The 25,786-nt window shown below is 43.1% G+C and overlaps 1 protein-coding gene across 1 annotated transcript in view; it reads right to left on the reverse strand.

Annotated features, from left to right (window-relative positions):
- CSMD1 (CUB and Sushi multiple domains 1) overlaps positions 1–14,087 on the reverse strand; it is a 2,052,675-nt gene extending 2,038,588 nt beyond the window's left edge. Inside the window, exon 1 of the mRNA XM_073902260.1 lies at positions 13,712–14,087. Coding sequence (XP_073758361.1) covers positions 13,712–13,796 — 85 coding nt within the window. The 5' untranslated portion in view covers positions 13,797–14,087. The remainder of the gene's footprint in view (positions 1–13,711) is intronic.
- Positions 14,088–25,786: the final 11,699 nt, after the last annotated feature.

A 25,786-nucleotide genomic window follows, 5' to 3' on the forward strand; every position in this document is an offset into this window, starting at 1 on the left:
ATAAGGCCCTAACGATTTTAAGGATTCTAATCACCTGAGAGTCTCCAACTTCACTGACTGTACTTTCAGAAAGGTGAGAGATTTACTATACTGCCCATTAGGATCTAATCTATCTATGTTTTGGCAAGGCTCAACCAGCAAGTCGTCCCATTTCCAATGATCCTTTTAGAATAGCCTCAGAAAATAAATAAATAAATAGCCTCAGATACTTTTCTTGGGCAAAACTAAGCAGTTAGAAAAATATATGCACTCTTTCAGAACACAAAAGCATCGCATGGTTGTTGTGAATACTCACAACCAATACACTGGACATGTAGACAGGTTTCAGAACAGTCTTACTTTGAAAAGTGTTCTACTATTTTCTTTTATTGTTCTTCTCATGGTCACTTCAAATGCAAGGCTTTCTGGTCATAAATGACTATAAAACACATCTCTAAGTGGCTGTACTGAGCATTTAATATTATTCAAGCTGAATGTGACACAAAGTCAAATTATGACTTTGATCTTATTGGCCCTTGACCTTTCTGAGAAATCTCAGTAATTTTTGTGTGTCTGTAAATGAAGTAAGGAATGGAAAAGCATTTTGTACATCCTAAAAAAATTCTAGAAATAAGGATCAGGATTCTTCTTATAAATATAAGAAACATATCCAAATATAATTATTAATCTTCACTTATAAGTAATTTTTCTCCAAAAAAAATAAGGTTTTCTCCGATATTACTTCTGGGGCCTGAAGTATCCTGAATTGATAATCTAATTTCCTAGTTGTTATAACAAAACAGTTGTTAACATTTATTTAAGATTAGTAACTGCCAAGCACTGCTCTAAGCCTTCTATATATGCTTATTCATCTAACTTTTATAATATTGAGTCCAGTTAACATCCCTTTTGCAGAGATGAGAAAACATCATGTCAGAGAGTTTCCTGTTTCTCAAGGCACATACTCTGAGGGGCAGACACAGGGACAGAGCCCTGAGTGCCCAGCTTCCCAGAGGAAGCCATCAAGCACATGAAACCCAGCATTTTGTGTAGTTATCTTCATGACAGAACACCCGAGCACAGGAAAACTCAGATGAATTATTTCCATCACCTGACATGAACTGCCAATTTAAAGAATGAACAAGTTTTCACTTCAGAAAAGTTATTTCCTAATTCAAGTTATTTTAATCATTAAGAAATTTAAGCATAGAATTGTCTAATTGTATTAATTGGAGCAGTCCCAATGAATAAATATTTCAGAGTGGTAGAATTTAACATATTAAGTTATTCAGAATTAAATATTCCACAGTGGCAAATATGTCACCCCAATTATGCTGATGTGAAACATATGAACCAGCTAACACAAAGGCATCACAACACTGGGTTTTCAGCAACCTAAAAGAAATTACTGTAGTTAACTTTTTAACAAAGCAGTATAATCGTTTAACACGTTTCATCCTCCTGAGGGTCCCATAGCCCACCCAGTGGTTGTGCACCATCTCAGAAGTGTGAAGGTGAGCGTGGTACTCCTCCAGCTGCCAGGATGATCTAGGCTCTCAACTTAACCCTAGAATTTTTCTAGCCACACTGCATTCCCAGAGCATCACGTTAGGCAAAACACTCAGTGCCGAGCTGTGTTCCCACCAGAGTGCGATAGAGAGGCAGGACTGGGGGAGACAGATGGACAGTCTGCTCTGGAGTGGGGACCTAGAATGTTGGTCATCAAAAGGCATGTGGGCTCCCGTAAGAATAATGTTCACTTACACTGAGTTCTGCCTTAAATTTCCCTAGGAATTTGTCCAAGACACTTGAGTTCTCGGATACAAGTACAAGGAGAGTTTTTATAATAAACCTGAAGGTCAGCTCCAGTTCAAAAATCTCATAATCTGCCTCTACTCTTCTCATCAATGGTTTGATAGGAGCTACTTGTCCTTTTTCTTTTTTTCCAAATAATCTTTTTTTTAATTTAAGAACTATTATTTATTTAGAGATAACTGACATAATTGTCCAAAAATCATACATTTAAACACCTTTGCTGTAATATATGCATCTTTTCAGATATTTCAGATACATAGAAGTCGCTTCCTTTTTCCCTACATGAAGATGGAGGCAAAATGTACATAGTATTTTGAATTTTCACCTCAGTCTTTTACCATGGAAACACTTGCATGTAGACTATACAGTGTGTTGCACAATTTATTTAGCTATTTTAGAATAATGGACATTTAAGCTCTGTCCATTTTTTCACTGTTAGAGGGACAGCTAAAAATAAATAAGCATATATTGCTCCCAAATGTATTACATTTCTGGGTTAAAATACCTGATATTTTAGAATTTTGATTGGTATGGACAACTTTTCTCCCCACTAAACTTTTTCTACATGTATAATGGTGTATGGATGTGGTCTCCCTATCTGCTTGTTAACATGGGATATATGAATTACAGTTTCACAAATGCATTGGGGGGTGGAATGGCATTGTTTAATGCACATTTTTTTGATCAATAAGTTTAGGGATCTTTTCCTATGTTATTTATTTTTGTTCTTTATGCAAAATATTTATATTTGTTGCCCATTTTTAGTCAGGTCCTAGGGCCTTTGCTTATTGACTATATGATGCTCTTACTTATCTCTAGGAGTGTGTAGTGGATAGACTCTTAAGGTGGCCACCATGATCCCTACCTCCTGGTGTTTATGCCTTTGTGTAGTTCTCCTCCCCGTGAAGAGAACATGGCCTGGGTCTTGTTTCTAACCAATCAAATAGGGTTAAAATGACGGACTACATGGGACTGTGTGTCTGTGATCATGTGATTACATGTAATATTGCAGCACCTGATTTTCCTGAGTCTCTCCCTCCCTCCCTGGCTTTGAGCCATGTTGGGAAGCTGCACGCGGCAAGAAACCATGGACAGCCTCTAGGAACTGAGGGTGAGTTCCAGCCAATCACCTGCAATAAACTTAAGCTCACAGCCCTACAACCACAAAGAACGGAATTCCGCCAGCCCCTGAGTCATGCTAGGAGTGGGTCCATCCCCAGCTGAGCTCCAGATGAGAATGAAGTCCCAGCCAAGACCCTGATGATAGCTTGTGAGCCCCAGCCCAGCTATGTGCAGACCCCCTGACCACCAGGAAGTTTAAGATCCTACATGTGTGTTGTGTCAACTGGTGGATTTGAGGTAATCATGTTACACAGCGATTAGACAGCTATTGCAAACAGTAGTGAGATGGACTTCCCCTCCAATTTGTCCTTCATAACTGTTTTCTAGCTCTTAACTGTTGCTTGGGCCGTCAGGTGCTGCAGAGAAGAGAAATGTGGGGAACAGAGGACAACATAATGTGATCTTGTTCTAAATGCCCTTGGCTTTCTGTCTCTACCCCTCCTTAATTTGGGCCAAAGGGTGAGTAGTCATTAAAAGTCATAAAAATAATAAGGTCTGCAGTGTTGTACTGTGTTGGATGGTGACAGATGGTAGCTACACTTGTGGTCAGCATGGCAGAATGTATGGAGAAGTTGAATCACTAGGTTGTACACCTGAAACTGATGTAATATTGTGTGTCAACTAGATTCAAATAACTTTTAAATTAAAATAAAAAAGTAAAATAAATTGAAAATAACAGGCATAAAAAAGTGGCTCAAATCTCATATTCTGATTTTAAGGCTGCAGTAAGCAAGACCAGATCTCTTACACACATTCCGCCCACCACCTACTCACAGGATCTGTTCTTAAATATAAAAACACACAGGCTAGGAGGTAGAAATCATGCCCCAAAGTTTGGTGTGGCTATAGTTTTTGTACTTTCGGGTCCGAAGACCAGTCATCTTTTAAATACCTGACAACATGTCCCTTCAGGTTCTCTTGTCGCCATGAAAGAACACGGGAAAGGTAATTTTGTAATTGTGGTGGCAAAAGAAAGAGACTGATAAGTTCTTCTTTGTTCCATAACTGTCTTATGTAATTCTTTTAAATTAAAAAGCTGAGACATGAAATAGTCATGAAGATCAAAATGACAATTGTAAGCTGACATATCTTCTGTACCAGCTCTAATATCATTAAATTATTATCACTAGGGGAAAAAAATGCAAATGCCCCAGACAAGTTACTTTGTATATAAAAACAATTATGAAAAGAAACAAATGAATCAAATAAGCACAGCAAAATGGTAATTTGGATATAGGGTTTCAAAGTTAGTTATTTTGACAAGTTCTAGTCTGGGTATGTGAATAAATAAATCACAATGCATTTCTTCATGACTTGAGGAGGTCATTCCTGATACCTTCCACAAGTCATCTATTTTCTAGGAGTCTTCAAAAAATATTTTCAACACATTAATTTGACTCAATAAATGGACAGAGTCACATCTATGAGAACATTTATTTATTCACTGAAGAAATAGTGAATGTATAAAGAAACACTACAATAGTTTGAGAGTTGGAAGAGTGCCTTTTAATTTTGTGGGACTTTAAATCTACCAAGTAAGAAACAAAACCAGCAAACAAACTATACTTTTTTTGAAGATCCTAAACTCACAGTGTTATGTGATGAGCGGTGATTGTGAAACATGGTAAGTGACAAAGAAATGCAGAAGACAGAGAGACTGGGTGGTCAAACATGGGTGAGGTACCTAGAAAGGGACTCAAAGCTGAGTGGGCTTGAGATCGAGGGGAGCCAGGTGCACTTAGGGTGTGCATTACACTGATATGATTGGAGTGGAAGTCACTAGCAGGAAGCACAGAGATAGAACTGGACAGAGAGACTGAAGCCAGATTATAAAGGACTGGAAAGTCAGTTTGGGGAAAGCACACTGTATTGTGTAGAAATACATACAGTACTTAAGGCACCAGTACACATTGCCCATAAACCAGTAACCATAACGTGCCTCCCCCTGCCCCACCAACACACACACCCTAGGCTCTGTCAGTATAATTTTCTGGGAGTCATTACAACAAAAACAACAGTAAGAGCATCACTCATGGAACCTGGGAGAAAGTTTTAAAAGGGCAAAAATATTTGTTTCTCAGAAACAGATTCTTAGTCCAAACAAGAGAGTGACCCACAGGCTGTGTGAATAAAGGAGGTGAGGCTTCCATTAAGTTGCATATTTGCCTATTTCAGGACACTGTCCCAGGGCAGTAGTTAATTCCTTCACATTTGGACTTTTAGCTTCCAGGAGCCATAGAATATCTGAGAAGCATCAATACTTATAGGCTCATCTATTTGCTAAACAGTTAAGCTGACTCTCACTATTGTTGGGGTAAAAAAAAAAAAGCCATTTCTCATTCAACACCTTCATTCTTACCAACTTTGTCCCTGTCTCCTTTCTCCTCCACTCTTGGAGGCAGGACCAATTTTCCACCTCCTATGGGAGCTCCTCCCCTACATCCGCATGACATTTGCTGTCTGTATCATAGTCCATTATTTGAACACATACTAATTAAGTCAATAACTTAAGGGTTTTGTTGTAGTTTTTAGTAACAATGAAAGCTCCTTGAGGGCAAGCACAGATTCAGCATCTTCATTACTAATGTGTGTAGGTAAATAGTAAAGAACTCATGCATTTCAGTTATACGGAATTGAGTTATTCTGCTTGGTATACACCATAACTCTTCAAGTGAACAAAATGACTACACTAATTCTATTTAAGAATCTAGACTTCCCAAATCTCTTCTCAGACTCCCAGGTCTTCATTGTTTAGGATGGTAACAGATTAACACGATATATATTTCCCACAAATAATAGTAGTTCTACCTAAATACTTAAATACACACACACACACACACACACACAGACTTACATATAAATACTTAAATATATATATCAATATATATATTGATATATATCAATAAAAAGTAATGCCACCTAACAGTAACAAGGTGATTTTTCTCACTTGACTTTCTCTTGATATCATCTACAATTTAACAAAAAAGCGTTGGGATTTATTAGAGTTTGAAAATTTCACATTGTTCCCATGGAAAATGGAGCATGCCTCTTGATCAGGTAGACTGCAACTTCATGTATATAGCCAATACCACAAACAAAATAAAATACAAATGCTGGATTTGTCTTAAGTTGTTCACAATAATTATATTTTGCAAAGAAGGGAGAAAAAGAATGAGATGAACAAGAAATGCCAGATTGATGCTGAAGAAATTTACATTTCTAGAGCATAAAGGGAAGTATCTGCTCAATTCAGTTAATTTCTTGTAAAAATGTGACCTTTCTTATGTTGTTAGGGTCCCTCTTCTTTTCTGTAAGAAGTGCCAATCACTCCCTGCAAGTCTTAACTATCCACAGCTGTATTATACATCAAAGTACACCACTTTCCCAACCATAAAAAGAAAGAGTTTGAAACATGGAGACAAAAATTGTTGATGGCCTCTGAACAATACTCTCACGGTCCCATTCTTTGAAAGAGAAGTGAATATCCTTAACTCCAGCAGAACCCATTTTCATAAGAATGAGCTGTGTTTCAATTTCAGTTACCCTGAAGATTATCCATTTGCATAAAAGTCAAAGTTTTGTAGTCTTAATTATCAATTTACTGATAGAAAAAGGAAGGGACAATCCACTCGGAGAGTCATCAGGCAAGAGTGTAAGAAGCACAGTGTGTCAACGGTGTGGGATTTTATAGAAACATCAATGGTGAGAGTTCCCTATATATTTTACATGAATATCAACTTCATACAGAAAATTACTCACTTGTAAAAAGATCAATAAAGACACTATTAAAAACAAGAGGAGAAATAAATAAGTTTCTCTGAATAAAGGCATAGGGATTCACCAGGCATCTGGAAAATGACTGCTTAGAATTCACAATTAATTTCAAAGGCTTTTAATTCATTAGAGATCACTCCCCAAATAATTCTAATTTTAATCTCACATTTAGCTCTTTCTTACATAACGCTAATCATATCAGAGTACACTAAACAGTAAAAGAAAATAAAATCATTCATTTGCACAGTATTTTTATATGAAAGAATATAATTATCACCTGAAGTCTTCCCATAATATAAATATTATGGACAAGGAGCTTGAATCTCAACTTTACTGGCAAACCATTAAAAAAAAAAAAAGGATGAAAAACAGCATAGAATGATGAACACCGCTGATGGAGGCCCTAATGATAAAGAAGAAAACTTCTGAAATAATTGCACAATTTCATAATATAGTGTATTCATCTTGAAACCAGTGGGGGCTAGTTAGCCTGTGAAGTCTCAATGAAGAGGTTATTAGATTCTGATGCCTTTTATTGAAAGGGAGGGAGGATTAGTAGATAGATACATAACATAGACACATATATAAATGCAGATTTCTGATACCATCAAAAACCCATTTATTGAGAATCCTTGGGGGAAGAGGCCTTAGAATTTGCATTTAAACAAGACCTCCAGTGATTCTTATGCACACAGAGTTTGCAAAAGTCTACTCAAAAACTCTACATCATGGTCATAAAGCCAACATCTACCATGATAAAGGTGACGTGTTTAGTACAAAAAAACAGAAGGTTGCCACAGTAATACCATGGGGAAATGTTCCAAATCCTCAAAATCTGCTCTGATTCTCTTGCAGCTTATGTGGCTTACAATTATCTGGATCATTCAGGCAGAAAGTTGGAGGTTCATCTGTAATATCTATATGCCATATTAGTTTTTCTTGAATTTTATTGAGGTGGAGGATCTCCAAAGTACACAAGACCAAGAATAGGGCCGATATTTCACATAATTTAAGTCTCAGGTTGCAATATTCTAAAAGTGACTCATGGGTGAAAAAACTGAGAAATGCCACCAACAACTTGACCTCTCCAGACTATATTTCCTTTGATCTCACATCAGTAACAAGGGTAATTTTTAAAGCACAAAGTATTATTCATGATTTATTATTTTACTAGCAATGGGACAAAATTACATTAAGCTTGTTAGTATTAAGGTAGAGGACTGGAAATATTAAGACTGTTAGTATCAAGATGGATCCCTTTTATTCTACTTATATTTGGAGAGAATGGTAATACTGAAATGTCCCTTTCCCTCTTACAGCTTTCCCCAAGCTAAAACTAGTATAAGATAAAGCAGGAAGATGTCAATGAATAAATTGCAGAATGTAGGAGACATAAAAGATATAGGAAATATTTTTAATAGGGGCCCATGCTTGCATGTTTTTTTCATTCACCAAAGAAGTTTTAGCCAGAGATAAATGTTGCCACTGTGGGTCAAAGTAACAATGACTCTAAATCAAGTTAATTTGTTGAAATGTTATTCCTCAGTAGAATGTTTATAATATATTCAGGAATAGATTTTGTTAAATGAGACAGTGTGCCTAGTGGATGATGAAATCTCTCATCCAGCTAGAATGAAGATGTTAGGGATGAAGATAGATCATGCAACTTCCCTAAAGCAATGGTGGCATTTTCCTCTCCCAGAAATTAGTGGTTGATATAAATGGTTTAGAGAAATTACGGCTAAACTCAAAAGGGGAAAAAAAAAAAAAAAGTGTTTCATGCTGCATCCAAAGAGGTTGCTTTGCTGGGAAAAAAACAAAACAACAAAAACAAAAAATAAAAACACAAAAAACACAAAACTGCAACAAGGTGTTATTTTCACAAAACTCCTACCATCAGTCCATTTTAACCAGTTCAATGAAACGATCTTCTTCCATTTTTTTTTTATATAATAGGAATTTTAATTCTGTCCCTTATCAACCTCAGTCCTAGGGAGGAAATTCTACCTCACATTTAGACAATTAATCAAAAATAAAGTCATCTTAAAGTCATTGTGGAAGAGGCCTACTTCCTTGCACTGATGCAAGCAGTTCAATGCGATTGTTCAGTTTGCACAGTGACAGGTGGTCCTGAAGTGGACATCCAGTGACCTAAGCACAAGGGGCCCTACAACCGAAGACAAGGTCAGAGGGTGGATTTCTTTAGGACTAATTAGTCTCAGTCCAGCCAAAGTATTTATGTCTTTGCTTCAGGTGGCACAGCCAAGCCAGTTCTAATGTTTCAAGCAATTCCCATCTCTGGTCCTTACAGTGGCTAGACCATGGAGTAGAGCTGGTCTGAGTCTATCCCTTATTGCCGCCGGCCCAGTAATCCTATGCTCATCAACCAAAAGGTACATAAATGGTAGGCTGTAGAATATCTATACCTTGACCCAAACATTTTCCTCTGATTTATCAGCTCAACAAAGGCAATTAAAATAAGCCCACTGAACTTTGTCATCTACTCTGTGCAAGGAGAACCCATTCAACTTCTTAAGTCTATAGGGAAATTAACCTAAGGAGAAGAAATTTAAAAGGCCAAAGGGGAAAGTATAGCTTAAAGTGCATGTACGCAAGTCGTAGTGGCTTATTTTCAGTATGAGCTCAGCAGAAAACCTACCAGAGGCACATTTAGAATTCAGTAGAGCACAGAGTATTTAATATGCTATTTGCATTTTGACAGCTTAGAAATGTCTACACTGGATTTGCTGTATCTTCTGCAGTGAGCACTAAGCGGTCACTGAGCCTTTGTTTATCTATTTCTTAAAGGAAGCTGAACCATTTTCTTGACATTTTCAAAGAACTGTTGGTGTTTGTTTGAGACAATAAACTGGAGAGGAAGGAGGCATTGCCCTCAGAAGGAGCCCATTGTGCCTGTTTGTAGGAACTTAGAATCAGTACCTGAGGCAGTCTTCTTATCAAGCATGATTGGCCTGCTGAAAGCCAATATACAAATAGCGATTCGCTTTCCTCTGGGGCCTGTGTTGGTGGAGATGCTGTGGAGGTGGGGGCAGATTCTAGGACCATTTTACCACCTGCTATTTGCTCCTCTGCACTTGTTTATTGGGATTCCATTGCCCCACTATTCAAGTTTACACAACCTGCCACTTTGGAGGAAAGCCTTCCCTTCCCTTACCTTTCTACAGATTTAAAATCCCAAACTAAGAGCATAGAGGTGCTCCAGAAGCACCAGTGCTTCTGGTTGAACAGTTCTTCATTGAAAAACAAAACAAAAACTTAATCCCCTCACAATACCAAACAATAATAATAATAATAATAATACCCATGATTTGGTAAGAAAATCATGAATGCAGAAATCTTAACTTCCCTTTATATGACTCACATTTTAGTATATAACATATGGGGGGGGGGGTTCTGTGAAAGCCATTTATTCACAAGAATTCCTGGCTTCCCCAGGAGAGAGTAAATGTGGGGTTGCTCAACCAAAGCAATGTGGCCAGCAAATGTAAGCGCTCAGCATCCTTCTTGGTGATCTGAATTGTTAACAAGGTAACTCATGTAGAAACACACAGATTTGGGAAGGCTTCTCTCTCTCTCTCTCTTTCTCTCTCTCTGTATGTGTGTATGTGCATGTTGAGTTATACGGTTGCTGTGAAAATTTGGTAATGCATGCTTAAATCTCTTTGCTGGGTGGGTTAGTGAATGTTTGAATTAGGAATTTTGATAAGCACTCCACCTTTCAGTTCCCAGGCTTCCTACGAGGAGACCATGGAGCTACTATTATGTGTTTTCATGACGCTTTCTGAGTAATGCTTGCAAATCACTGCATTCTTGTCGCTGCACAGACACAAGAAACAATCTAGAAGCAAAGCAAACTTTGCGCACCCAAACAGCCCATTGATCAGCCCCAGATAAGAGTGCAAATCTGAGAGCTCACCGAATGAGTTATGCCACCTATTTGCTAGATGAAAACACTTAAAGCCTTCTTCCCTCCCCTTGGTCCCTGAAAATGTGCTGTTTTTGAGGAGGTATGCACGCTTGGGATTCGACCTTTACAATATTAGTAATCAAAAAGAAAAAGGACATTAAAATTGAATTCCGGGTACCCCCCAAGTTTGCACCGAAGCGTAAAGCACAATCAACTAAAGCTGATGACCCGGGTAGTGATGGTACCGGGTTCTAATTACCGAAACTGCAGCCGCCTGCAGCCTCTCACGACTCCGCAAACAGGTCACGAATTATACCCCACGCATCAAAAACTCTCCTCCTGCCTTCGACACAACGGGAGCCGCCACCTGGGCGCACGCTGCGCTGCTCCGCAGCGGTGGTTGGCACCTTCCTCCGAGCGCTCCTCCACGGGGAAGCGCTATGGCGGGTTCGCAGGCACCCCGGGGGCCCAAGGCCCGGGACAGAGGCCCGACCTTGACCACGAGGGCTTCTCTAGGCAGGGGGACTGTGACCTCGCCCTAGCTCTCAGAGCGCTCTCAGGGCGACTCCGGTGCTGGCGTCACCAGCCTCCCGCCTGCAGCCCGCTCCCACGCGGCCACTTGCGCTCGCATTTGACCCTTCGGGAGCAGAGAAAACGCCGGCCCAGCCCCGCGGGCCCCGCCGGGCTGATAAAGGAGCCTCGCGCACCCACCACAACCTAGGGCTCGCAATAGCGCAGTGAGCGCGGTCGGCCGGTCCCCTCCCCGCGCAAATGCACACACGCACACCCTACTCTCACGCAGCGCGCGCCAGGGGCCTGGGACCCTGGACTCCACTTCTTGGCTTCTACATCCCTGACCTGGGACCCCCAGGGCGCAGGAGGCGCTCTCCTCCCCGCGGCAGCTCCTCCAGCCTCGGGGCGCCCGGGACTTTGCACCCTTGCCTGGTTAGCCCCAGGATCTGCACCAGTAGACCCCGCCCAAGACCTACCCGTACACACCCTCTCCCCCCAGGCCCGCGGACTGCCTCGGCCCACCCGCGAGGGGGCGGAATCCGCCGGGCACACGTGTGCGGATTACTAAGTAGCTCCGGCAGGGCTGCCGCCGCTGTCTCCACGCAGCAGCCCCTGCTAATTGCGGGGGAAGGGCGCTCGGAGCACGCGGAACCACGGGGAACCGAGAATGCCCTCAGAGGCTGCGCTGCCTGCCGGGGGAAGCAGGCGGCCCCCGGCACAGCTGGACTTTGAGTGCAGAGGAAAGGGGTGGGAAGTTTTGCTGAGTTGCGTAGCAGGTGTTCCCTCTCCACGCAGGGGCTTGGCTAGGCAAAGCCAGGTCCTGTCCGCAGGCCCCTTCCCGGACCTGAGAAAAAGCCCTGCACGCACTTCCCAGGAGTAGCTCTCTTTGCCCTCGATTTTTCCTGCATCGCCTCTCTGTTCCCAGCAAGTCCAGCACGACCCAAGGCCGCTACCCACCGGCCCCTGCTCCCCCGGCCGTGCCTCCGCAGCAGCTCCAACAGTAGCGCCCGAGGCGGGGCGGATGGACCGAGCCGGGCCGGTGGGCAGAGAGTAGGTGTCTGCAGGAAGGTCCCCGATTCCGAGCGACCATGAGCTCAGGCGACTAACACCAAACATTTGCGCTCCCTGAGATCTTGGGGCGCATTCCCACAGACAGCCTTTCGTAGGCGTGAGTGCGTGCGTGGAGGGTCTGGTGCCTTGCGGTCAGCTCTCATCCCTCCCTAGACGCCGGGTGGAGAAGAGCAGCCAGGAGGGGAAGCCTAATCTGCCATTCTCTCCATCTCTCTCCACCCAGGCCCATCTGGAGTTTCCTAATGGAACCAGAGATAGTCCTCCTTCGCCTTGTCAATCACCCTCGAATCTGGAACACTGAAGGAATAGAAAATGGGGTGGAAAAAAAAAAAAAGATGGAAGAATCTAGAGAGGAAAGGGGGAATTTTAGGTGGGGAAAGAGCAAATGGCCATCAGAAAACACACACACACTCAAGATTTGACAGCATCCTTTAAAAAGGTAAAGAGAAAAGAAAATCTATATAGATATAGATATTCCCAGGAGTGGGACGATGGGGTGTTGATTGATAGGAGAAGCATCCAAGGAGGCCCAAATGAGGAAATGGGGGCAGGTACTTTCCAATGTGAAAATCAATCAATATCCCCTCTCTCTCTCTCCCTCCTCCTCCCTTCCCTCTCCCGGAATCAAGAGGGAGCTTGTTTTCTTTCCCAGAGAATAGACAAGTACTGGAGATATTGCCAGCCCCGAGATTGCAGCCTGTAGGCTAGTTAGAGGAAAACATTCCCCAACTCATTTCAAGGAGAAAACCAAGTTCACAGAGCTCCGAGCCCCGGGACTGACCCAGGGAGACTCCTTCTCTTGACCAGAGGTGGCAAGGGGTAGACCACAGCGAATACAACTGCGGTGGAACCCCAGCCAGGTCTCCCCGCTTTCTTCACGCACCTTGCCCGCTCCTTTCAACTTGCAAGGAGCGAGGTCCAGGGAGAGGGAGGCGGGGGCGACCTTACGGAGGTAGCTCCTCATCACTCCCTGAGTACGCTGGAGGGGGAAGAAGGGACCGCCGAGTGGGTGCAAGGGTGCGGGGAGCCTGGACAGCAGGCAGGCTCGCCTGTTGGTTCCCCCAAGCCCCTGTTGAGCCAGAACTTGCGAGGCCAGCTTCGCCCGGGCCACTTTCCCAGCCGCTCGGGGTCCGGGCAAAGTCCTGGGAACCACCCCAGCCACGGCCACCCGTTGGGCCACATCTCTAAGCAGGCAACATCGCCGGCCACAGCGCAGTTTCAGCCCAACTCGGATCTGGCTTCTTTCTCCCCAACAACCCACACCACCGAAAAAGAGAGCATGTCGTGCCAGCCAAGTGAAGGGAAGGAGAGGCGGGGGAGACAAGGGTGGGAAGAAGGCGATGGAAGCCCGGCTCTCGGGCACTGCCTTCCCCCAGCGTCGGTGATGGAGAACCCCCGGCAGACGCCCGCGCCCGGGTACCCTGCCCTCCTCAACACACACACTTGCGTTCGCAAACGGGGCCTCGGAGGGCTCGCCCATCTCCCCGGTAGCAAGCAAGACGGTCTTACCCTTCGCTGCAGTGAGGAGCCCCGCGCACAGAACCAGCAGCACCAGAAGCAGGAACAGCGACTTGAATTTCCTCCACGCAGTCATGTCTGCAGCTATTCCACACGCACACGACACCGATGGCTCTTCTCAGATGTGCCCGTCTCCTCCGAGAAACGGCAGGGCTATGAACAGAGCCAAATAATCACCAGAGGGCAAGGCGAGCCGGAGACAGATCCCTGTCCCCAGACCGGCCGCGCATCCGACGCCTCCTGCAGGTCTGCGCTCCCGGCTCGCTTCCCTCTCATAGCATCGGTCCCGAGCCACTGCAGGGCTGAGCGGCTCCGAGCGCCGACCGGGCTGCCGGGCCGGGCCGGGGACACGCCGGCCGAGCTGGGCAGGAAGGCACCAAGGCGGCGAGGCTGCGGGAGGGGGCAGGCGCGGAGCGAGCGCGCAGCCAGGAGAGACCTGGAGCCCAGGCAGCTGGAGAGAGAGCCAGCGAGTGGGAGCTGCGGGAGGGAGGGAGGGGGCGCGGGGGGAGGAGAGCCAGCCTAGAGAGGGAAGGCGGAGAGCGCAGAAGACAGGCTGCTAGCGGCACAAGGAGCCGCTGCCGTGGCGGCTGGACTCAACCATCCCTACCCACAGAGAGGGGAAGGAGTCTGGGCACGGCGCAATCCCAGACAGAGCCCAGCCTCGGGCCCTCGGGCTCCCCGAGCGGTGCCGCGCTCCATTCGGCCTCCCGCGCAGCAGCGCGCAGGCTGGAGAAAGGAGACTCGCTGGGCGCTCGGGTGGGGGACACCCACGCCACACGCGGGGAGAGGCAATGCAACCCAGCAACTCGAGCAAACTGGAGGGATTCTGCGGGGGCAGACGCCGGCCTCCACCTGCTGATCTCCCTCTCTCCTTGTTGACCTGAGAGAAGTCCCCTGCGTAACTTAGAAAAAAAATTGCGGGTGGAAAGAGAACCCACAAGCTCTAACCCCAAGGAAGGAAAAGGAACATAATTAAAAAATATATATATTATTATTTTTAGAGCTCTTTGGGATGGTGACTATGTGCAAGAAGTTAGAATGATTTTTCCTGTTTCCTGACTTAGGCTGTGTTAGGGTTATCTGTGAATAAACTTAGGTTCAGATTAAATTCAAAATCAGGAAGAATGTCTAGAATTCATAGCAAGGTCTGGTTAGTAGAGATGGCATGTTGGCAAACCTTCAAATGAAACTCTGTATCAAATTTAATGGGCTGGGTAGGGACTTTAAAAGAGAGCTCCTTTCTGAATCTGCCAAGGGATGAAGCTAGCAGAGAGAGAAGAGAGCTCTAGAGTGGCAGTAGGACATAGAATGAACCAGATTCCACCCTCCCCAAATAGAAAAGGTATTCATGCAATCTCTGGGGGGAATATGCAAGGCAAGGCATTTTAGGGAATTGTGTTCAGTTCATAAAAGAAAGAAATTGTGAGTGAGTACTAGCACTAACAAAGGGACATTGAAAGGATTCACCATTCTTGACCAAAAAGGTTGAGAAGATTGGAGGGAACCAGAACATGGGCACCCCACACCTTAGTAATAGAGGATTACGTTTTTTCCCAAAACATTAACAGTCATCAGTGATACTAAACACTGAATCCTTCACAGCACTGAATGCCTTTAGTGGAATGGAGAGCCCATGGTTGGCAATTGCTCATGGTGCTTGATTCCACCCGTGTTTTGTCTTAGTCAGAATTCAAGACTGAATTGACAATTTCATAATAATTTTTTATATCCCTGCCTTATTTTTCTTATATTCTCCTTGCCCCAGTGGTCTCTAGGTTACATAAGAATGTGATAACCCATCCAGAGAATGAAGGGCTACAATCTTGAAATGGAAGCACCAAGCAGGATTTCCTGAGTCTCCCTACAGCCTACCAGGAACCACTGAAACCACCATCAAAACTAACGTTCCTCTCACGGGGATATGAGCTTCCAAATATGAGGAACCCAATTTGATTTCCTGAAAATTACAGTCTCATACATCACTTGGATTTTCCACATACATACATGACTTGGATTCCACATACATACATGACTTGGATTTTCCTATTTTGCTGAAGTTATCCCCAGAGGGAGAATAAGGCAGCAAATGGCTCAGTCATTTAGGAATTCCCAGTGGAATCCATGAGTTAGTCTTTAGGCTGAACTAAGCAGGTAGAGGTGAGGATCACCGCTCTGTGATTTCAAATCCAATCCCAGTTGATTAGTTGATACCTGTAAATCAGTAAGTCAACAAAAATGTTTAAGACCCATTAGGTGCTCCAATAGTTCATTTCCAGCTTCTCATCCCATTGCCCGCCAAATATATATGTATGTTTTAGGAGAGCTGACTTCTTGAGAAAGTGTCTTGTCTTTCCATTGCTATCCTTAATGACTCATGTAACCAAGAAGGATTTCTCCCACTAAAAAACTTTTCCAAAATCTAACCCTCCTGGTCTACAATGTATAGATGATTTTTCCTTTATTAGGATCCCAATCAGCAACCTTGAGTGCACAATTGAACACCTTTACGCATAACTGTGAAGGGCCCCAGGTTGTCCTTTGAACTTCACTCTCCTTGGGTCCGTCCTGCTTAAAGTCTTTAATACCACCTCTTTTCACTGGGGTACAAAAAATCTGATTCCCATGTTTTTTGCTTCCCATTTTTAAAAAACAATGATCCCAATAACCATAACTACCCATTTTTGCTGTTATTTATATGGGGCATTTTCTTTGCCCAGCTCCTATATCAGAGAGTTACGATGATTCGTGCCAAATTGTTTCTCGATGATACGTAAGATGAGGGTGGGAGAGGGCTGTCAAATAAGATAGGCTGATTTTGGAATCTGGTTGTATTTGTGTGTTAATGTTGTGATTTTTTTTTCCCCCAAGACCTGGAGGTTTAATTAGGAAGGAACACGTGGGGCACCACTGCCATCTAGTGTCCAGCCTTCCTTGTTGGGCGTTTGCAGAGAAATTTGGTGGTCCCTTCATCCTATCTCTCTTTGCTGATCTGAGGTCCCCACAGACTTGTTTCTGGAAAGCCCCTCCAGAACTCTCTGGTCCCCTTCATGTAATCAGGCTGTAGTTGAAGCCCATTATTATGTTCCTAGAGGCTCTTTCCCCCTTTGATTGCTAAATGGATGTGAAAGCCTTGATTTATGTCACAATTCTAATGCCAGTTATTTAGAGCAGCATTAACCAAATGGGATTAGAGTAAGTCAGGTACTGTGGTGAATTCCTACCAAGCAGCTTTGTGACCACTTCTCTGCATTGGCCTCAGTGCCTGGAACATTGCACTTTTGCACCAAGGGTTTCTTTTCTTTCTTTTCTTTTCTTTGCTTTGCTTTTTTCTTTTTTAAGATTCTCCAGTCCAAGGCATACTACTGTCTGTAGCATCAGGATTCTGGCTAAGCAGTACTAGGGATGATATTGTCTCTCGGCAATGGGAGTTGAGCCATGGGATGAATAGGCAGAGGGAAGGATAAAGACATCTCTAAAAGAATGTAACAACTACCTTAGTTTGCAGAAGTCTTTTATACATACTCTCCTCCATAACGTGGTTGTCATTATTGCCCCCCCCCCCCGATGAGAAGGAATGGGTGGCTTGCAGGAATCACATGATTTTGTAGGGGCTCACATCTCACTGAGGGCCAGATGGTGACTCATGCTCAGCCTTTTCACCGCATCGGCATTTATAAACCACACCTGCTGTCCCTCTCCCCCAATACTGAGGATTACCCGAGCCTGGACTCCAGGGTTTTCACACACTGGCCTCTACACTCCTGTGGTTGCTTTATAAAAAAACAGATTGAGGCATCTATAGAGCACTCAACTCAATAACAGCAGAATACACATTCTTTTCCAGTGTGCACGGAACATTCTCCAAGATAGATCATTTGCTAGGCCATCAAAAAAAAAAGGGGGGGATTCCATAACCATTTCTAAATTATTTATTCATATGAATCTTGATTTATAAAACTATTCTCATTAACTCGTTTAAAAATGTATCAGTTGAATACTTTTCCATGTTTTTCTAATACAATAATACGTTTAACTGCATGTATATCTGTGTGTATATATACATAACATACATATATACATGGATGAGAACTTTCCTTTTGTTAATGACATGTAAACAGAAGACAGGTGAATGGCATTATGATGTAGGAAGCTGAGATGTGTTAAATCGATCTGAGTCAGAAGACAAACCATGCTATAAATGATCCATTAAGAAGGCTAAGAAAATTGTGAATTCTCTTCTTTTACAAATGGTCACCCAAATTAAAGGAACCCAAAATGCAAGCTTCAGTGTGCATCGAAATGACATGGAAGGCTTGTTGAGGCAAGATTTCTGACCCCAACCCCAGAGCTTCTGATTCAACGTTTCTGGGATGGGGCCCAAGAATTTACATTTTTGACTAGTTCTAGGTGATAGATAAATGCCGAGTTCATTCTTTGGGAACCACTTGTATGGGGGTTGATTTTGTGGTCAAAAAGACATGCTCTGAATCCCACATCTGCCACTTTCTAAACATTGACCTTAAGAAACACCTAAGTTTGTTCACCTAAAAATATGGAAAATGATACCTACCTCATAGACCTGTTGGGAAAATCAACAATGGTTGATATATAGCAAAATGCTCACACAAAAAAATATTATTTTCCTTTTCTATCCAGTCACTCTCTGAAGGAGGAGAGAAAAAAAGAAGAACCCAGATGGAGAAAGCCTTTCCCATCTGCTCTGATCCACATTTTAGGAGTGGCAAAGTGGATTTTGGTAGGAAACAAGAAACACAGTCAACATCCCCCAGACTGTCTCAAGGTGAATCCCACAAGAATCCATGTGGGGAAAACCACAGGCTTTATTGACTATGACTTTTAAGATCAGCTTGAAAGGCTGCCTCATACCTGGCTCCCTCCCAAGGTTTGTAGAACACTAGCAAGCTTGAAAAGCTCGGTCCAGAACTAGGTGATATGACATTCGGAGTGTTCATTAATAATGCTTTCCTCTTGCACTACAGCAAACCTAGGGCAGAGATGCTTTTAATAGCTATCAGCACGGTCTAATACTGAGGTCATTAGATCAGCAAGGAGAGATTCCGTTGTTCCTCCAGGACCAAATATTACTGTGGAAACACAAACAAAAGCTTATCTAGCTTTAGGAACTGTTTTTCCCCTGGCAGGTGACTTTTTCCAGGGACTTCCACCAATAGCCATTTTCCAATGAAACTAGACTTCAGGAGGGCTGAACGTCGTTGTCTAGCTTGATGCTTCTGGCAAGACTACTTCACTTCCGAGACTCAATTTTCTTAGCTGTAAGACAGAGTTTGGGTTCACGTGTACGCTTCCTCTAAAGTTCTGTGATTCTTCTTTTCTTATATCTTACTTTTAGCATTTTCCTCTTCTTCACTTAACTATAAGATGGCTGTGTGTATGTGTTTCTGCTTAGGTTCAGGGAGTTCTTTAAGGAAACGCATTCCAAAATTATAATATAAGAAATCGTATGCTTACCAGAATGGCCTGCAAAGAAGCAGCCATAACACACACACACACACACACACACACACACACACACACACACACACACACACACACTCCTCTGCAGGAACTTTAGAATACAAATCACTGCATTTGTCCTCATCTGTAAACTGGAACTGTTCTGAATTTTTTACATGTTCTTCATAAAAAGTCAGTGGATTGTGCAGTAATCACAGAACTGGAAATAATCACTTTGCTCACAAATGTCTTAGATTCAGATATCAAGAGGAGAAGGTGACATCATGCACTGTGTCATATCAATTCCAGCTTACCTGTGGTGACTAGCTCCGCCTTGATCTCATATTGAGAAAACATATAATTAAAATATTTCCTTTGTTTTAAAACACATGGAGAACAACCATAGAGCCATAGTTCCATTTGAAAATGGGCATTCTAATACTAGTGGCTTTTCATTCTCTCCTGTGATTGTGTCTGCTACCATCCACTCCTCTTTCTGCCAGATTTACTATATTAGAAAAAGGGTCCTGGGAGGAGCATTAAAGGTGCCAGGAATCAAGGTAAAATGTACTTGGTCTTCTTCCGCTCCTTTTCCCTTCAAACATTTTGTGAATAATACCCCTGAGAACAGGACCTCTCTGTGTGGTGGTGGCGGTGTGTGTGTCAAGAATGGCTTTGTAAAGGGTTTCTCGTGAAGGGGACACAGACTGCTCTAGAGTATTTCCATCTTGTTTTCTCTGCCCACCAAAGAGTTCCTTCCCTTTTTTCTTGCCCATTTCTCTCTTGACTTACCTTAAGGATAGACAAATTATATGATTACCTCTATATTTTATATGTCAGCTCTCCAAATCTCCTTGAATTTCAGTAGGTCTGAAATGTCATTAATAGAGTCTTGTCCTTTGAAACTTGGAGGCTTTTTGGTATTCCAGAACACCCCACGAGGAGCAGATATTTGTATGAATTTTGAGTTGTGGGAGTCAACTCTTATAATCTAACCTGACCTTTCACTCAGAGAGCAAAATCCCCGGGGAATAGTACATTGGGCAAAGTATGGTAGTAAAGGCAAAGGAATATGTTCAGATCCCATGATCAAGGACTGATAAGGCTGCCATCATTGATTATCTCACAAGACCTGTTTCTTCCATCTGGCTGTAGGTCAACATTCTGCAAAAGGAGAAATTCCTGGTGTGGGGAAAACATGGATCTTCACCAACCTGAGGTTATATCCTAATTCTTCCATTTGCTAGCTGAGTGGCCTTGTGAGTTTACTCAAGTGTACCGATTGCCCAGTCCCTAAAAGAATACCTATATTTTAACTCCTAAAATTGCTGTGAGAAGTAATTGAGACCATATATGAAAAATACTAAGTTAGAATTTGAAAAAAAAAAAACAAGTTTAGCTTCCTTTCTCCCCATTCTTTTTAGGTTTGCCTTTGAGTTTAAATATATTTTGTTGTTTTTTTTTTCCTCTGAAGTATTGTTCTTTCTTTCTTATTGATTGAAATAAGATCCTCTAAAATACTTCCTGAAACTGTATATACAAAATCTTTCCTATTGGAAAAGCTTCTTTGAAAAGCAATAGTTATCATCCTTGGAACTGCCACAAAACAGTAGCTCTTAGGTATCCCTTTTAAATGCGGAGCAGTGGTACAGTCAGATCCAAAATAGTAGGTGATTGCTGACATCAACAGCAGTAGCAATAACATGACTTCTACTGAGCTTCTGAAATGTGTAGGATTCTGCAGTTGGTGCCATGATACAAAGAAGTATAAGGCATGGTTCCTTTTGGGATAATTAGAAGAAGAGAAAAGGTACCCTAATAACATACCTACTATGTGTCACGTATGTGCTTATGCAGAAACCTACATTCCCAATGATTGACTGGCATGTCCTGGCTCACATAATTGTCAGAAACAGGATGGAAACTCACATATGATGTCCAAGCTTTTCTCATAACATCCTACTGTATCTGGGGTTGCTCCTGAAGATTTTCTGAAATGCCAAGGTCTTGAGTGACCCAGGAGGAGAGGTGGGATTTCCACATGAATGGAAAGAATGAAGAGCATTCTAGGTGAGGCCAAAACACATGTGAATAGCTTTGGAGGGGTATATACATAATGAATTCCCAAACAAATTTCTATTTTGTCAGAAGACGTTTTACAAAAAGTTTTTGAGCATGGACCCAGGTTTGGGGAATCCTACTGTGAGTTGTAGTCACTGACTATGGTTCAATTATGGGGAGGTTGCCCAGGTTGTGCTGTGTTAGAAGGGAAGGTGCTAAATGTAGTCTGTGACAGAGTGAATGACTTGGGGATGACACAACTCCAGCCATCCCTCCTCGAATGTCCTGGACACCACTACTGCCATCAGAACGGCATTCAGTGTGCCCATCCTCAACTGCAAACTGTGTTATAAGTTGACAAGCCCTTGTGCATTATATACAAAAAAAAAAAAATGACTACTATAACTGCTCTTTTCTCTCCCAATGCCTTTAATTTCCTTGCCCTCCATTGCTTTATTTGTAAGTGGAGCTAATCAAATGGAATGGATCTATTCAAAGGCGGTAAAGCGTCCTATGTGTTTGCTCTAAGTAGTCTCCATCTCTAAAACTATGCTCTATGGTGTAAGATCTGCTTTTCTTTCAGCAGATGACACTTTCAGTTAAATCAAAATGATATGGAGAACATTTTATTCAAAAGTCTCAGAAGAAGCTGAAGTGGAGGACTTCCCAGGGATTTGCTAATTGTTTTGAGAACGGCCCCCCCTGTGAATCTGGCCTTTCATCGAGCAGTGGGGCGAGGGTGCCAGGGGTGGTGTGATATAATAGAAATCTGTGTAGCCAGCAATGTTACCTCTCATTTCTCTCCCATATAGGCTTGTAGGTTCAGATACCAGACTAAAGAAAATGCTGAGTGAGACTGAATTTCTGAGAGAGGAAAACAATACGAAGATGGATCTTTATAGCCGGGATTGCTGTGTGGTAGAAATGAGATAGCACCACTCTGCAGCTCTCCAGGGAGCAGACCAAACCCTTTGCTGGCACGTAGGACTCTGCCTTGTTCTATGGAAACGCAGAGGGCCCAGCAATGTCTTGGACACTCTGGGGACATTTGTACTGGGTCTTTGGATTAAGACATATGGGATCCAGTCTCCCTCAGACTATCATCACCCTCAATGTGGGTTGAGGACCTGCTCTTCTGGTGACTGTGTTGACATGTTAGCCAGGGCAGCAGAGAGTGACCCTTTGGTTAGAGCATATGCCCTTAAATGACCTTGCCACATCATTGAGTTGAAGTATTTCCAACTTTGTGAGGACTCATGGGGGCAACTGAATGCCCCAGTCAATGCAGGGCATTTGCAGTGCTTCTCGAGCTCAGTAGGATGATTAAGGCCAAGAACTAATGGGTGGTAACCTGGAGGGGGTGCTAAATCTACACACATAGTTCCTTGCAGACATGGGGCATCCACCTCGGGAGGCAGAACGGGATTCTGTAACGAACAGGTCAGCTGTATGTGTCATCCCTAGAGCCTGGCCTGCTCTCCGGGACTTGGGGAATTTGAGCTGTCATTACAGGATGAAGTCAAGCCCAGATCTAGGATGCTTGCGGAGAGTGCCGTGCCAGACCCGGCCAGTGCTGGCAAGTACACACCGGGACCCTGCTTAAGCCTGTCCCAGTACGACGGCGGTCCTCAGACCCTGAGGATTGGTAGGTATTATGTGGATCCCAATGCAGTAACTAGATGGCTCTCAAAGCCACATCCCCATCCAACAGTCCTTAAATGGGAATAGAAACTGGAATTTGTAGCTTGTGCCTCTGGCCTCATGCCAAAGGCAAGAAAAGCTTCTACTTATTTCTTGAGGAATTTTTGTATCAGGCTACCCTATAGTTTGGAAAATTGATCAGGCCAAATTGTCACTGGAATCATTTTCAAGGATGCTTTTCTGGAGAAAGTCAGATTTTATCTCTGCACTGATGGATTCCCTGTTCCTCTCAACTGTGTGTGTGAAGCTAATTCAGACCAGAGAGTGGAGCTCGATGTTGGGGACTCTCAGGAAATTAACTGAATAACATAAAGTATAGGCAGAAGTTTAGTTGTGGGAACTACTCCTGTTGTCAGCCAGACCCAGGTCTCAAGTATTGCAACCCTGACCAACAAGCCTTGGAGACAGAAAATAAGTAGAAACCGCTAGTTTTAGTCAGGAGACACCCCTCAATTTAGCCAGGTGCTCTGGTGAGACTCAATTCCACAAATTTGCTTCGAATTTCAAAGGCTGTGCCCAGTCATGACAAGCATGACGATTTGTGTCACTATCTAGTACTAGAGAGCGGGTCCTGATTACTATGGGGTAGATTCAAGGGGCAGATAATGCATACATGCACCTGTGAATACACACCCTCACACTCTGAGTTACAAATGCCCAATTGTGTCTTTGTTAGTGGAAGGGCAAAACCTTTTGCAGATTGCATCTCTTGAGAGGATGCTCTTCTGATTTTTTTTCAGTAATTCAGTTGGGAATAGATGGTATGGTTAGGCTAATGGAATATTCCGGTAACAGAGTGGGTGCTAGATCTTCCACCTGAGTTGAGACTCTGAAGGAAGGAATTTGGCTTCAGCCTGCTAAGAGGTAGAGCCGGTGTCAAGGAAAGGTGGTGGGGGAAGAGAATGAACGTGGAGTAAGCAGGTGTGGGTCCAAGTCTTTGGTCTCCACCAGCCAGCTGTGAGGATTTTGCAAAGTCACTTCATCTCACTCTAAATTCCTTCCTTCTTAATTTAGTAATTTGTTTATAATAACCAGGTCAATAATACCTGCCCACTTCCCACATAATTTCGAGAGCACAATAAATACCATATGGGAGAACACTACTGAAATTTAAAAGGTCTGTACAAATATGTATTATTATCATTGAGTTTGTCCAATATCATTAGCAAGAGATTTGAAAATTGTTCACATTCATTTGTCACTCCAAACACTGAGCTGTGAATTAGTGTAACTGACATGACCATGATCATGGCAGTCAAGGAGATAATAGGGTTAAGCCTGTTTAAAAATGGTAAAATGCCAAAAACTGTCATTATTTTAAATGAGAAACAAATGCAATTAGAAGGGGTCGCTAGATAGCAACCATACAATCCCTTCACTGTACAGATGAGGAAACAACCAGGAGAGCTATTTTCCCAAATTTACTCAACAAATCTTTTGTGAGTTGTTAAGTGTGCTGGGCCTTTTATCTAGTGCTGCACACAAATGACAACTAACATTTGTATGGTCACCCGCACCCAAATTGTGCTTTTGTGCACATGACCTCAGCCCTCACAATGGCCTTGGTCATGGGTGTGACAATTCTTACATAAAGAAAGGAGGCAATGGAGGGCACCATGGACGTGTCAAAACCACAGCCCCTGGCAGTGTGTTGCTTAGTGGACTGTGGCGTTTCTCAAAGGCAGAGCTGAAATTCTGCAGATTTCAAATGCTTACAGGTGTATAAGGAAAATACTAAGCAATTAAAAGATGTGTGAACACCATTATAAAATACCTTCCTTCAAAATATTGAAAATCCTAGTCATTTTAGAAAATCTTCCAGACGGACAAGTTGAGATTTTAAATATTATAGAGAAAGATTTTAACCTGGGTCTGCACTATGTTTTCAAGCGATTAGATGATCACTCAAATGATATGCGTGTGTGTGTTTGCAAAGAATAATCCATGGTCCCCAAAATGTCAAGCCATCCTGATACAAAGGATTGCTTAGGTTAGAAATAAAGCTAGTAATGAAGTTTGTCTAACCCTATAAAATGCTTAATTCATGTTGCAAAAAATGAAACAAGCAGAAGAAATTTTGCAAAGAATGTATGTCACTGTTAGTGAGGGAACAGACTGAGAAAGCATCAGAGAGAATTACTGCTTTGGCTCCAGTCCCCTTTTAGTTTGTTGATTTAATCCCGTTTGCCTGCCAGGACAAGAATTTCCTTTATCACATCCTGGAGGTTGGGACAGTCTAGTTTGAAATGTCAAAGTGACTGAGTTTCCATCACTTTCATTAGGAAATGGTTCTCCTGCCTGGAATATCACGTGGGGAAAGCACACACCTGATAGTCTGAGACTTGCTTTCCTAAGTCTTAGCAAAGGTATGAAACAGTCCTGGGGGAACTGTCACTCATCCCACTTGAGCGTTCCCTACACTGTCTATGTTGGGTGGCTCTGAGCCAAGGGGACAGGTGTGTGTGTGTGTGTGTGTATGTTGGGGGACTCCATGGTCACTCCAGAGAAAGAGCACCACTGTCTCAGTCAGTTTGGGCTGCTATAACAAAAGTACCATAAACTGGGTAGCTTAAAGAACAACAGAAATGTACTTCCCACAGCTCTGGAAGCTGGCAGTCCAAGATCATGGTGTAGGGCTGCTTTCTCACTGTTTCTTCACATGGGGGAAGGCAGAAGGGAGCTCTGTGGGGTCTCTTTTATGAAAGCACCAAGCTCGCTCATGAAGGTTTCACCCTTACGACCTATTCACGTCCCAAAGGCCCCACTGCCTAATACCATCACCTTGGGAATCACGATCTCACCATACGAATCGAGGGGGACATAATCATT

This window comes from Callorhinus ursinus, unplaced genomic scaffold (assembly GCF_003265705.2).
Source record: "Callorhinus ursinus isolate GAN/ISIS: 27379988/994484 unplaced genomic scaffold, GSC_fseal_2.0 scaffold17, whole genome shotgun sequence".
NCBI lineage: Eukaryota > Metazoa > Chordata > Mammalia > Carnivora > Otariidae > Callorhinus > Callorhinus ursinus.